This window comes from Pithys albifrons, chromosome 10, assembly GCF_047495875.1.
Source record: "Pithys albifrons albifrons isolate INPA30051 chromosome 10, PitAlb_v1, whole genome shotgun sequence".
In the NCBI taxonomy this organism is placed as follows: domain Eukaryota; kingdom Metazoa; phylum Chordata; class Aves; order Passeriformes; family Thamnophilidae; genus Pithys; species Pithys albifrons.
This window is the reverse complement of record NC_092467.1, coordinates 25344013-25357615: the sequence shown is the minus strand read 5'-3', so window position 1 is coordinate 25357615 and position 13603 is coordinate 25344013. Positions and strand designations below refer to the sequence as shown.

At 41.1% G+C, this 13603-nt stretch overlaps 1 protein-coding gene across 1 annotated transcript in view; it reads left to right on the top strand.

Annotated features, from left to right (window-relative positions):
• TRABD2B (TraB domain containing 2B) overlaps positions 1 to 13603 on the top strand; it is a 280531-nt gene that overhangs the window by 230473 nt on the left and 36455 nt on the right. The window contains exon 5 of the mRNA XM_071565549.1: positions 3758 to 3848. Within this exon, the coding sequence (XP_071421650.1) occupies positions 3758 to 3848 (91 nt within the window). The remainder of the gene's footprint in view (positions 1 to 3757; positions 3849 to 13603) is intronic.

The window sequence follows — 13603 nt, the reverse complement described above, 5'->3', positions numbered from 1 at the left end:
GACCTTTTGGATCCAGTTTTCATCAGCTGTCAAGATAAATTTGGTTAATACTCCAAGAATAGTTTATTCACGTTTAGACTGAAGAGGGAATAGTGATAGAAATGCGAGATCATTCCCCTGTCTCTCTGATCTGTCTGGTATGTCTCTAGATGCAGTAACTTCAATAAGTGTACTTTCTGGGGTTTTCTCCAGATCAGGAAGAGAAATTTTTAAAATATTTTATCAGAAGCGTACATACACACACACATGCACACATATATAATTTATTTTATATCTATAAATAAAAATTAAATCCACTGATGTTATAAAAAAATCCGACAATTATGTTCTGTTTGCACATATGGGCAGCCAGAAGCAGGGATTTGATGTTTTTCACTGATGCTGATCTTAATTTTCTCCAATATGTGGGTTAAATTTGGTTTCATTACATTCCATAAGCTGTCAAATTATTCTATTGTTGTCAGTATCCAGCATGTGAATACTTAAGTTGTGGGTGACTAAGGAGAGTCATTTTATGTAAAATATTTCTCACATAGAAAAATTTCCTGGCTTTTAAAAGTGGAAGAATAATTATGATGGACTTCACAACAGGAGGCAAGCCAAAGCTATTCTCCCAGGAATTCTTTAACCCTGGAAGTACAGCAGTGACAGAGGGCGTTTTCATGTTTGACCTTACCCACACCTGCACTGGGCCTCTCAAGTGCCACCTTTTCCCTTAAACCTTCCTCTTCCACATATCTCTGATCCTGAGGAGCTCCTTACTGTGGGATAACATGGATCATTGTTGGGCAGGTGTCTGTGTTGGTGGGAAGAGTGCTGGTCTGAGCATGCATAATGTTGGATTTTCCATCATTAAAGTGGAGCATGACTTCAAGTTGTTTGTAGCGTGCATAAGGAGATACTGAGTTGACTACAACAGTGTTACTGTGGTTGGTCACCAAACCAGTCATAATATGTGAATTGTGACTGGAGGAGATAAGTAGAAGTCAGAACTGGTTTGTATAGAAATCGTGCAACCTGGTGGAGAGGATTTCTTAACAGGGCAAGCTGATGGTGAGAGAAGTGGTGATTTCCCCTGTTATACGTGGGATAATGCAAACAGAAAATTTTAAGTGGAGTCTAAAGGTAAAGCTTTGCAAAGACATGCTCATGCCATTTTCTAGCAGTTCTTAGAGCTTCAGGTTCTGTTGATGTATGTGGAATCAGCTCAAAGTTGGATTTTGGGTTTGATTTTTTTTTTCCTAAATTTCTTTTCTCTTGGTTGAACTGGGCATCGAAAATATTGCAGTATGTGTTGAGTTGTGGACCTGAAATGAAATAACTTTGATGTTCACATGTTAATTTATTCAGGGATTTGAAGTGTGGTGAGATTTTTTTAATGGAAGTTGGTATTCTTTCTAGTTAGGAAAAGCAAAATTAAAAGAATAAGGCTTGAGGACAGAGCAGAGGATAAGGAGATTTGTGATATGGAAAGTCCCTGGTCTTGAAAGAGGTCCTGGGAAGTCCAGGAAGTGTCACTTTTCAGTCTTCACCTGTCACCTAAAGGTACTTGCTGGCTTTGCTGAGGAGCTGACATTGTTGACAGTCCTGCCACGTTGTAGATGACACAGCAGAGCTGTTCCATAGTTAGTTTTTTCTCTGGCTTTCAAAGAGTTAAAATTGTGTTCTTTTGTACTGTCATGATGTCAAAGATTTGCTGGATTTGGAGCAGTTATTTACATTAAGAAATCTTTTGGTATTTAAGACTCTGGTTCAGGGAAAGTGTTGTACCAGGGGCTCAGAAACATCTCTGATACCTTTGACTTTGGTTCCTCAGTGTCACTTTGCCACTGACAGAATAGGGACCTATGTTTGCCTTGGCCACTGTATAAAAAAAAACAGGATATGATCAAATCTAGCTAATCATTCACAAATGTCTCATTTCTTGAATCTCTGAGGGTGTATAACGCATTTTTGGGACTGTTCTCTGCTGCTTTGGCTTTTGTTATAAGTAAGCTAGTAAGGAGAAAATCAAATTTTGAGTTTTCTTAAAAGGAAGTGGAGGAATCCTGGAACACACTAGGGCTCTGCAAATGTATGTTTAATCATTTAAAGAAATGTCTTTTGGCTAAAAGCTCTTACCAGTGCTTGCAAGTTGCACTCAAAGCCATACTGCTACATCCTTCCAACAACTGATGTGAGTTAGCACCCTTGTTGGCAGCGTGAGCAGAGGGCTGCAGGCTTAGCAAATACTGGAGGCTGAATCATTCTCAACTTCAGAGCAACTTTGTGCAGCATGGGCAAAGTGTCCTGGGGGTGACTCTGTTGATGGTTATGCCAGCTCCTTACACAGTGGCATGCATGGAGAGACTCAGGTATATCTTGCTTGCTCTGGTTTTTACAGTGCAAAGCATTTGGCTCTCTGTGGAGCTGGGCAGTTCCAGACATCTCCTGCAAACACTTTCACTGTGCTTAAAGCAAGCACACACTCTCCAAGTAGCAGCAAAGCAGAGGAGTGAGTGCTCACATGCAGCATATGGTGGAATTCCCTGCTGCAAGATGCCACAGGGCAAAAAGTATGTGAAGGCAGAGGTTTGAGCACATTCGTGGTGAATTGGCCTATTCAGAGCTGTCAGTGAGATGCATTGACCTGGGTGTAAGTGGGGGTCGCCCAGCCCTGCAGAGCTGGAAGCTAATGGACATAATGGAGGAGGATTGTTCTGTCCTTTCTCAGTGTCAGTCATGTATATATGTACATCCTTTAACACCCAGGGCTGCATTTGGAGGTGGGTTTACTGGGCTATGTGGATTTTAATAAACCTGTTAGTGGACTTCTTGCTTTCTTACTTTATGTGTGTAACCCATCCTGAAAATAAAGTGGGACTCAGACAATAAGTTGAAAGCTTTGGAGGGATTACACTGCCTTATTGAGTCTGTACCCAAAGCCCTTTGAGGGTTCCCATTGACTCCAGTGGGATTTGGTTCAGACCTCAAGTATATAGGACTCTCTTAAGTAAACTCTTTCAAGGCCTGTACATGTTGCAATACTTACTGGGCTCTTTGTTACTTCTGTGAATAGGAATGTGACCTTTACACTTCTAACAAAGAGCCCTGAATTACAGGACTAAATCTTCGTGTTTGGGGAGAGATAAAGTTACCATCCCAGCTCTTCCCAATCCTGCTGAGCAAGTAGCTGAATAGTTGATGAGGCAATTCCCAAATCACAGTGGTTTTAGTTAGACAAGCACTGAACACGCAGTACAGCACCTTCAAAGCTTCTTCATAAGTGGATGTCCATGAACAGTGGTGGTCAGAGTGAATATCTGGGTTTGTACGTTGTGAATATCTGAGTTTGTACCTTGTTCTATATCATAAGTCAAAGCCCTAGTCATCCTTTTGCCACTGCAGGGTCATTCTGATATCTGTGTTAGAAGCCTTTTTAATCCGTGTACATACTAAAAATGGCCACCATGGAAGACAGGACTAGTGATCCACTCAATCCCTTGGCCTTGTGAAGGGATGGAGGGATAAAGCAGATGGAAGAAGAAAGTCTGGGGCTGTATGCTCTCTCTTCCTCTGGCCATTGCCAATGGCTGCAATGGGCTACATGGCAAACAGCTCAGTCTGAATTACAACAAATTGCATACTGTGCCTTTCTTGCTTTTGAAGCTGGCTTAGCTTCTCATACGCTTGCCTCCCAAACCCGCTGTTCCAACAGGAGAAGCTCAAGTGAGAGGAGCAGTTTGATTGACAGTGCTATTTTCTACCTGTATTTTAGGTCACTTCCTGGGTAACAACACTGTGATTGATGTACTGAGACAAGCAGGATTTGAAGTGGAGCACACTCCTCCTGGACAACCAATTGGAAAGTAAGCAGCTGCCCACAGATTATTAATCACTTTCTCTCCTTTTTCCTCTCCCTTTTTCTGTGCCTAAGCAATATTATTGCATGAGTATAGGAAGTGGGTGAGGAACCTCCTTTGCCCACCCAAGTTCCGGACAAAAATTTCATTGTAAAGCATCCATTGTGTGGGTTTGGAAACATACGAAGCCTCAGTTGCTGAGGTTTTTTGTTGGTTGGGGTTTTTTTTCCACCTGGGGACACTATCACAGCTGCTTCATTATACCAGCTCAGAAGTTTCTTTCAAGAAACATCTCATTCAGCTCATTTTCCCCCATAGCTGTTTTTCATTTTTCTCTCCATGGGGTTTTAGTTGCTTCTCCATTGCAGACCTCTCTGACAGGCTGCTGTTCTTCAGGTGGAATTTCAGGTTTTCCTGAAGGACCCGATTTAATGTAGCAGATGCACCTTGAAATGTGTGTTGGGTAGGTAGAGAGCAATTGAACATTCCCTGAGCTTTTCCGTCTATCTGGTCAAGTAAAGCAGGCAAGAAGGGACTTACCACTAGACTCTTAGCAATCTTCATTATTGTAAGAAAAGATATATCAGGAAATTATCCTAAGCCGGTGAAACAGACTTCCTTCATTCCAAAGACTTTTCTCTTTCCTTTAGATGAGGTCTCTGTCTAAAGAAATCACAGACAATAAAACCATAAGGGATGGTGAGAGACCATCTAGCTTTGCAAAATAAGCCTTTCCCCTACATTCTGCAAATAAAATTTGGCCAAGATTACTCTGTCACAGGATTGTTATCCTCATTAGGAGAAAGTGTTAGCAGCATGCTCCTGTCCCTGGTGGGAAGACATGACATGGTCCAAATATGAGGTGAGTTTCAGGATGGAGGATTAATCACAGAGGTAGTAGACCATGTCTGAAAAAGTTATGTGTAATATAGTTGGAAAATCTGGCTGATCTAAGCTTGTTTGTGAAACACCCACAGTGATTCATATAGAATATAATGTGACTCAACTGTACGTAAGTGTCTTTGACAGAGCATTTATCCTAAATGATGCTTGGAATCTGTTGAGCAGTAAAAGCATTGTCTTAAATAACAAATAAGGAAAAGAGGAAGAAAAAGGTATCAAAACCCAGGAAAAACATATATTCAGAGGAGATTTAAGAAGCACTTTGGCAGAGGAAGAGAATTCAACATGGCACAGGGAAGAGCAGTAAACACTGTAACAGGCTGGAGCTGGAAATTTTGACTAAAATTAACCAAAAAAAAATACAGCAAAACAGAAAACCCAAGCAAACTATAGCAAAACAGCTGAGATGTACTGTTCCTACGTTTCTGACAGAGAAACTTTCTGCTCAGGGAAGCAGACACTTTCTTCAGCAATTTTCATTTAGTTGAAAGTATCATCTTCCATGAAAAGTGTTTCAACTGGAAATTGTGAAACTAATAATTTCTTGGCTATTGCAAGCCCTTGAGAAGAACAAAGGATACAGTAGTGTGAGAGAAGTCCAAGAATAGTTGCTGCTCTTTATGGTCTTGGGATATGTCTGTCTGCATCATCACAGACTTGAAGTAAAGGATGGGGCAGGAAACTTGAATCAAAGCCGGCGCTTAATGTTGACTTGTTTTCAGAGTGGGGCACCTCTGTGTATGCACTCCCCTACCTTGGCAGCAGTATCTTCTGTTCATAATGCCTTCTCTAAAATTGTAGTCTCTGGGGAAAACATTCCTGAAAGCAAGTGGACTTGGACTGCTGCCTACGTTGATGTATGTGTCCTCAGCTGAATTGTCCCACACTTGGCAGCTTCTGTTCCCAGCTCCAGATCACAGTGTTGGGCAGGTTGATCCCTTTGTCTGGACTAGTACCCTGATTCCAGTGGGGTCTGCTCTGAGCACTGAATATACAACATTTTATTAAAGCGTACATTGCTGTACAGAAATACTGAATTAAGTCAAGCAAGAGCATATTTTGCAGCCCGTAAAGATTAGATGCTCTGTATATTTTCCTATGGTCTGATGATGAGGCAGATGTGCCAGTTCTAGATGAGAATATAGAAAGAAAAATAAATTACTTGATAAAGGAGTCCAGAGTTGCCACTAGACTGCATTACTCAAGGTGAAGAAACAGCAGAAGACTACAGAAATTCTGGATAAACTTAAATATATTCACAGGAAACAGTTTGCTGCCTTTAGAAAAAAAGAGGCTCTCAGACATGCACATCAGGGGATGTTGTTGTCCTACAGCTGGGGCTGTAGCCATCAGAAGTGCTTGGGGCTCCCCCTTAGAAATGAGGAGGGTGCTATAAACCATTTGTCTCTTTTTTTAGAATATATTGTATTTTATGATTTCTGGGCAAGATGCAAGACAGTCTAGCGAAACAGTAATGACAAAAGTTGACAGCATGTTCAGAAAGTGCAATCAGTCTGTTATTGTGTTGTCAGGGTCATGTTGCTGTAATTGAGACTCTAAAAGAGCCTTGCATTTTTGTGTAGCCTTCTTTTTTGACTCTTTCTTTTTTAAAAGGTGAAATCAAAACATTTGAAAACAGTTAGAAAGGCCCGGAAGAGGAACTGATGAAATACATACATAGAACAAACAAAGCAAAGCTCAACAAATTTTGGGCTGTTTGCAAAGCAGAAATTGTTTTATGGGCTACAGAGATGCAGGTGTTTTCATCTTGATTCTTGTGGAGCCACACATGAAATAAGAGGTATTTCTCTCCTCTGCTGAAACCCAAAGGAGAAATAGCTGCTTTACTTCCAAGTAAGTTCTATAAGGGAGACAAGCCCACTGCATTGCATTCTGGCATTGAAATTTGAAAAATTGGATAGTGTTAGGGAAGATCAGCTGGACCCTAATGTGGAGATTGGTGGGGGTGGACAGCACATGGAAAAAATGCAAGGGTTGGAAAAAACTGAAGCAGCTGCATGCTTATGTTTTGGCCAAGGGAATTCAGAAAACGAGTGTTGTGGACAGATTGTATGCAGGAGAATGAAGAGGAACAATTTGGGCTGGCACATAGGAACATTTGGAGGTATTATCAGATGGAAATTGAGGGTGGTTTTGGATGAGTATCAGTGATTTCTTGACAGTGATTTGCAGGACAATCTTTCTCAGGTTTAAGAAGCCCCATTATATGAAAGTAACAAAAATGCTATGTCCTACTTACTACCAATGCTGCCTTGCCAAAAAAGCAGATACTATTCTTCTTTACTCTCTCTGTGCCTAGAACAGTTTGGTTATTATTATTATTATTGACATGATCGGTAGTCTGATCTTTATTGTACAATAGTAATTAAGCAATGTTACCATAAATAGGTGGAGTATAGTCTGTAATGATGTTTAAACTTTGCCATCCATTTCAGTTTCAGAAATGACAAAGAATACCTTTTTAAAAAATAACTAGTACTTTTCCTGTGTATGAAAAAAGGAGCCTTGGGAAGAGTGAAACAGGGCAAAGACCAAAGCTGTTTATGCTTTCAGTTACATACAGGCTGGGTAAAGCCAGAAGATTGTTGGCTTCCTCTGTCCAAAAAGCTAAACATGGGTTGTGAAATGGCTGCTCTTTAAGCCAACCAAACCGAATACCTAGAGTCTCACATTTCTGTTGTCTAGTGACAAGCACAAATCTGAGCCAAGTTCTCCCTTTCTTAAGGTACCGGCCAAAAGTAAAGTGAGATCTTGTCAGGCTAGAAGAGAGAGCCAAGATGTGGAGGGGTTTGATGGCTCCAGAAACATTGAACTGGCTGGCAAAGAAAAGTTCATATAAAGTACAGTTACCTGGTGTGTAGCTATTTGGGAACTGTCACTGACTGGATTTCTGAAATCCCTTGGCTCTTCCCATTGATCTGCCCCATGGCCCAGTGTTGACCTCCCTGAGCCTCTTCTAGAATCCCACCAGGTGACTATTGAAAACACCTTCTTTAAATCTTGATCCCTTTCTGTAAAAACACTCCTGTTGTACTCATCATTCAGAAGAATGCCATAAACACTTGAGAACTTATCCTCACATTGGCTTCCTTTGTTTATTTTGTTGCCTGAAGAAAAGCATCCCAAATCTGTTTGCATGACAACCTTCAACAGCATTCATATTTGTTTCTTATTTTGCTGGCTGTCCTCCTTGTCCCCACATAAAGGCATTGGAAAATTAGTGTATCTCATTGCTTTGCCCTGAGATAAGGAAGGCAAATTTTTTTTGTGGAGTTCTGCCAACTGGCTGTCCCTGCTCCTCTCTGTCTTCAGAGAGCAGAGCTGAGTGTTTGGGGTTGGGAGAGAGGAGGAGATGGGAGAAAATTTCCCCTCAGATGGATTCCAGTGACTTGAGCAGATAAGGGGCCACAGCTGCTTCACATTTAATTGGAAACAGCCAAACAGCAAGATCAATCCAGGAAGCACCTGTGTCTGTGATGACTCTATTGTTGCTGGGTTCTCAGAATCTGCTCTGACCTTCTGCCACTCACCAAGCCCTGATGTGCAGCACACTGTTCTCTAGGCCAGAAAAGAATGCAGCAGTGCTCATTTCCATCAGAATTCTCTTTCTGAGGTTGTGCTCAATGCTACCTTCTTTCAGAACAGGAGAATTCAGTACAAGCTTTTGTATCTGCCCATTTGAAAATTTATTGTATACTCTCAGGGCTCTGCTGTAGAAATTAATTACTCTTGCTCCTTATGTTTGAACTTCCTGACCAAGTTGAAACATGTCTTTGCTGTTCTAATTTATTCCTTTCCTTCTTTCTGAAGCAAAGATCTTCCTCCTTCACCTTTTCCTGTAGCATCCTACAGGTGTGACCCTGGCTCTCCTGCTCAGTGTTGTCTCAGGCTGGGAGTATTTTCTCCCCTAGGAATGCTCTGTTCTTCCCCATGGGATGAAAGCACACTTGCTCCACAGAGTGATGTGGCTTTTTCATTCCATAAGGATCCCTAACCTTCCTGATATATAGAAATGGGACAATGTTTGACCTAACATTCCCCACAGCCCCAAATTGGTAAATGTGCCAATTCAATCGATTACATCACAGAAAATTCTGGATGCCATCAGAGCCCTCAGGAGTCTCCCAGGAGTTGCCAAGTTCCTTGGGATGCCCAAGCAGCTTTAGCTTTCTGGTGTCAGCCTGGCAGTGTTACTCCACTCTGTTTAGCTGTTAATTTTTGGGATGTGTTAAGGAGAATGTTAAAGTGAAATAAATAAATAGCAATAGTAAAATCACTATAAAATTATTTATATAAGAGACAAGTAAAAAATATATTAATGAGAGCTATGACACTTTCATTGGAAACAACTGAGTTAATTGAGTGAAAAGGCAAAACTGAGAAAGATTCTGAATCCCATCTCTTCTGAGACAGGCAAGAATGCACACCTTTTTTTATAATCTCCCTTTTGGATTGCTGAAGTTCTTCTAAATCCTGTTGTAAACCTTTGGGTCTTTCACTTGATCTGTGCCTCAGGATCATACTCCCTTCACGCGCTTCCTTCCCTCAGAAGAAAAGCAAACCCATTATTTAGAGGGGTTCTCTGACAGCATAATTTACAGTAAGAGGTGCTTTTAGGGATGAAATGGGATTCATCTGCATGCATTGGCAAATTCTTTGCCTCATCAACATTGGAGAATATGACTACTCAATACTTAAAATATTTAGTCTTGAAAATATGCACATTACATTTTCGTGTTCCTATGTGCCTTTAAAATATCCTCCTTTGCCATTTAATTGTCTTTGTGTCCACTGTACAGCCACAAAGTCTGAGTCAGTCAAAGTAACTTTTAGAGAGGAAAAAAGCTGAAGAAAGTCTCCAGAATGTGGTAGAAAAGCAAAGTCCATTTACAAGTTGTCAGCCATAGAAACTTAATTATCCTTTAAGCAACACATTACATAGGGACAGTGTATCTGTGTGTTCTTTAGGCCATGTTTAAATGCTGAACACCTTCTGAAAGAGTGGAATTTAGCAACTTGCTACAAAAAAAGAAAGTCTGGGAAAGAACATGATAATTCATGGCGTTGGAGTAAGAATATGGAACAGAACTTCTCAGGAATTTTGTGCTTGACTGATTCTCCCAGTGGGACATTCACTTTTCTCTATAATCAGATCTTATCCTTGGCAAAATGTCTGGTTTCATTTGAAAAAAATATTTCGTATTCCATATAATTCTGTTCCTTGGGAACTTGCACACAGGGCCACTGGGGAACCTGGGCTTGCTTCTTTTTGCTCAAGGGCAGCCTGCGCACAGAGCTGTCCTGAAGCCAGTGCTGGGGTTTCTAGGTTTTTTGCTGCTCTGCAGCCTATCAGTATTAGGAGATCTGTATCTCATACTCCATAAACTATCAAACAGTAAATTTACAGAGCCTTGGAGACTTCAGAAGTTCAGAGCTAGTTCTTACCTTATTTCCTAGCCAAATTTTGAAGTTCTTGTTTCACAGGAGAAGCTGGGGTTTTTTTCATCCTCTTTCTGCTTCCAGCCAAATCTTATGCAGCTCTTTTCACCTAAGGTCATTGGTATGAGATGAGAATTTTTGGTTTATAGTTACCAGAGTTATAAAGCTGATCCAAACTGCACTGAAGTCAACAACTTCCAATTTTGGCTTCCATCAGTGCCAGTAGCTTTTAAAGGTCATTTTTAGTATGAGATAGTTGTTGATTCTCTCCTGTCTTAGATGGTAAGGAGCCACATGGGAATTGGTAGAAAACTAAGTATGTTCACCCAGGTGTGCAGATGCTTGCTATAGTCACTGTAAAAAGACTGGCTTTTCCAGAGTAGCCCTCATGAGTGTCTTAAACAATTAGCCCAACTTGCAATAAATTGGCTGATCTGGTTAATTTTAGATGGCTAATCATTTTGTGAGGTGAATTCCCCTTCTCTTTGAAGGACTTGGGCCCCCATATTCAAGTTAGAGAGTGCCAGTAGACTCATGTAAGCGTTTGGAAAAACTCACCACCCGTCTCCAGAGTTACATTGAAACAATGAGGTTGTGTGACTTTGTTTGTGTATTCAGCCTGCACTTGTCCTGTGGATGGATGGCCTCTGTCCCAAGTGATATCAATCTGGGCTGAAGTGGAGCTGCACTTTGTAACAGCTCAAGGGACACAAAGGTATCAAGTGGTATTGTGTGGTTTGAAAGATGTCGTTTATCTAAGGAAGTTTGTGGTCTGTTTGCTGTCACTCTGTCTTTGCAGAGCCAACTTCCCTTACCTTCACTATCACGTTGTCAGGCAAAGAGACCTCACACGTTAGGACAGATAACTATTCCACTACCAAGGCTGACTTCTTTTCCTTCAGCAAGAGGTCTGTGGGCTGTGTGGTCAATCAGTAGAGCTGCTTGATTCAGCATGAGTGTAATTGCTAGTAATTTTGCTTGCAGGGGGCTCTTTACAAGGCCTAAGTTCCTAAAAAGGGAACATAAAGAAAGGAAGTCAATGACTTTTCTCATTGTCACTTTCACTTAAAATTCCTTCAATAATAGTACCTTAGAAAAAAACCCAGAGATACAGTTTTCTACACAGGATTTCACTGAGTAGTACATTGCATCGTTCAGGAGGGATGAGGTGTGCATAAGGATATTCTCTGGAGTTTAAATTGGGTTAGAAACCCTTCCAGAACAGCATTGTGTGGCTGGTGGTATGGCCAAATGACTCCCTGTGGGTGGGTCTTGGTGCCTGCTGTGGAATGTACTGAAACCTTTTTGAATTGCCCCCACAAGCAGAAGGTTACTCTAACATACGTATGCAATGTGATCTTGTGTCATTTCTTGTCCACTTGGGTGCAAAATAGTCTCACTTTTACCAACTCATGGTATCTTAGCCAAGACAAGTGACTTCATGCTGGCCATGACCCAGGTTTTGGTCTAAAATGGCTGTGTGGTTGTCCCTTCAGGAGAACATGGTGAAGGGTCAGACTGAGATGTACATATATCAGCTGCAACTCCTGGTTAAGTGCTAGTAGTAGGAGCAGGAATGTCAAAAAGAGTTAAGTTCTTGTAACAGGACTAGTAAATTAAGGATGGTGAATTTATGAAGCACTTGTCACAGTAAATAACTTACAAGCCAGAATGCATTTTCGTGTCATGATCATTGAATCATTTTTATGAGAAGTCGAAGTAAATTCATGTGTAATCTGTAAAGTCTGTAAAGAGTTTAATTCATCCAGGAAATCATGTGTTGGGAATATTGTACCCAGCTCCAGATCAGATATACTTCAGAGAAGCATTAAGGTTTTAAAATCCTTCCACAAGCTAAAACTGATCTTTAGAACCTTTGGCGTTTCAGTCTTCTCTGGACCTCCTGCTCTATGAAAGTGAACATCGTGCCAATATGTTTTCCATTTCCTGGGAATTAAACTGCTGTGTTTGATGACTCAGGACTTTCTAAGGAAGCAGCTCAGTCATGGACTCTTTCTGAAGCAGGCTCAGGTACCTCAGAGGACATGTTTTCTCTTGCACAGTGATTCATGATTTCAGACCAGAGGATCAGCTCTTTCTTTTTTTTTCTTCTTCGAACAAAGTTAATTAATAAAACAACTTTCTGCTAGTGGGTGTTGAAAGGCTTTGTCTTTCCACCTACACTCCCAAATACTCTGCATTCCTGGGAGAATGAAAAATGGACCTGTGAAAAGAAACAGGAGGGAAGAGACATGGATCAGATGCTGTAGATGGATGTAGACACAGTGGCTGTCAAGTGACATGATGGAAGAACTTCCTGAATTAAGACAGTTTCTTACAATTGTGATTGTTAAAAACACACTACTACAGTAATCCAATTTTGGAATTCATACATGCAAATTTAGAGATAAATTTTGGGGCACATGGAGTGTCTGGCAGAAACTGAATTATCTGTCTGAGCCTCCCCATTGACTCTTGCTTGGGCAGGCGGCCTCATGGAACACAGTTTTTGTGTGTGAAAACCGAATCCTTTTCTGCTTCAGTTGGTCAGGAGAAGAACCTCTGTGGAACAGAATTTTTCATCAGCATCAAGAATTGAGCCTAAATTTACACCCATCATGTTCATAATTTTTGTTGACTTTAGCAAGAAAACATTGGCACCAACAGGCGGCCAGAGTTGGGAGAAGGATTAGATTTGGGATATTTCCCTTCCCGCTGCTGTATGGGACATCAGACCAGCTCACAACTCTGTAGTGTCACTCTCTGCTGATGGCAACTTGCAGAGGAAGAGACCTAATTCAGTGATCTTATTTTTGAACAAGAGCACACTGAAGACTTTTTCCATTGGCTTCCAGTCTAGTCAGGGATACTAAGATTTTTCTGCTAACCTTTAGCACCTAATAGCAGTCATAGACAGGCTCCAAGTGCTTTCATACCCAGTGCCATGTCTGGACACTGGATTTGCAACTCCTGTCATATGACCCCAGCTTCACATTTCCAAATTACTCTTGCAAAAATAAAGGCAATCACAGAAATACCTCTGTCTGGACAGCACATCCCTGTTTATGTTTGAAGGGCTGATACGAATCTGGAGTCCCCACTGATCAAAGTGCACATTCAGAGATGAGCCCCGTGTTGTGTTTGAAGTGAGCACAGCACTTTGAAACAAGGATGAAGCAGGAGTAAATCAGGATGAAGGATGTGAGGCATTAACTACTTTACATTAAATCCCTGCTGGAAAGACGTGGCTAGCGTTCCAAAGTTTTCCTTGGAGAGTGCCTGGAAGTTGCATACCAGCCTATTTGTGGAAAGCTAAACAGTTTCCTATTGTCCTTGATGTGAAACCTTTCCCAGATAAACACTTGCCCCCTCCATTGAAGAAAAATGATACAGCCAGT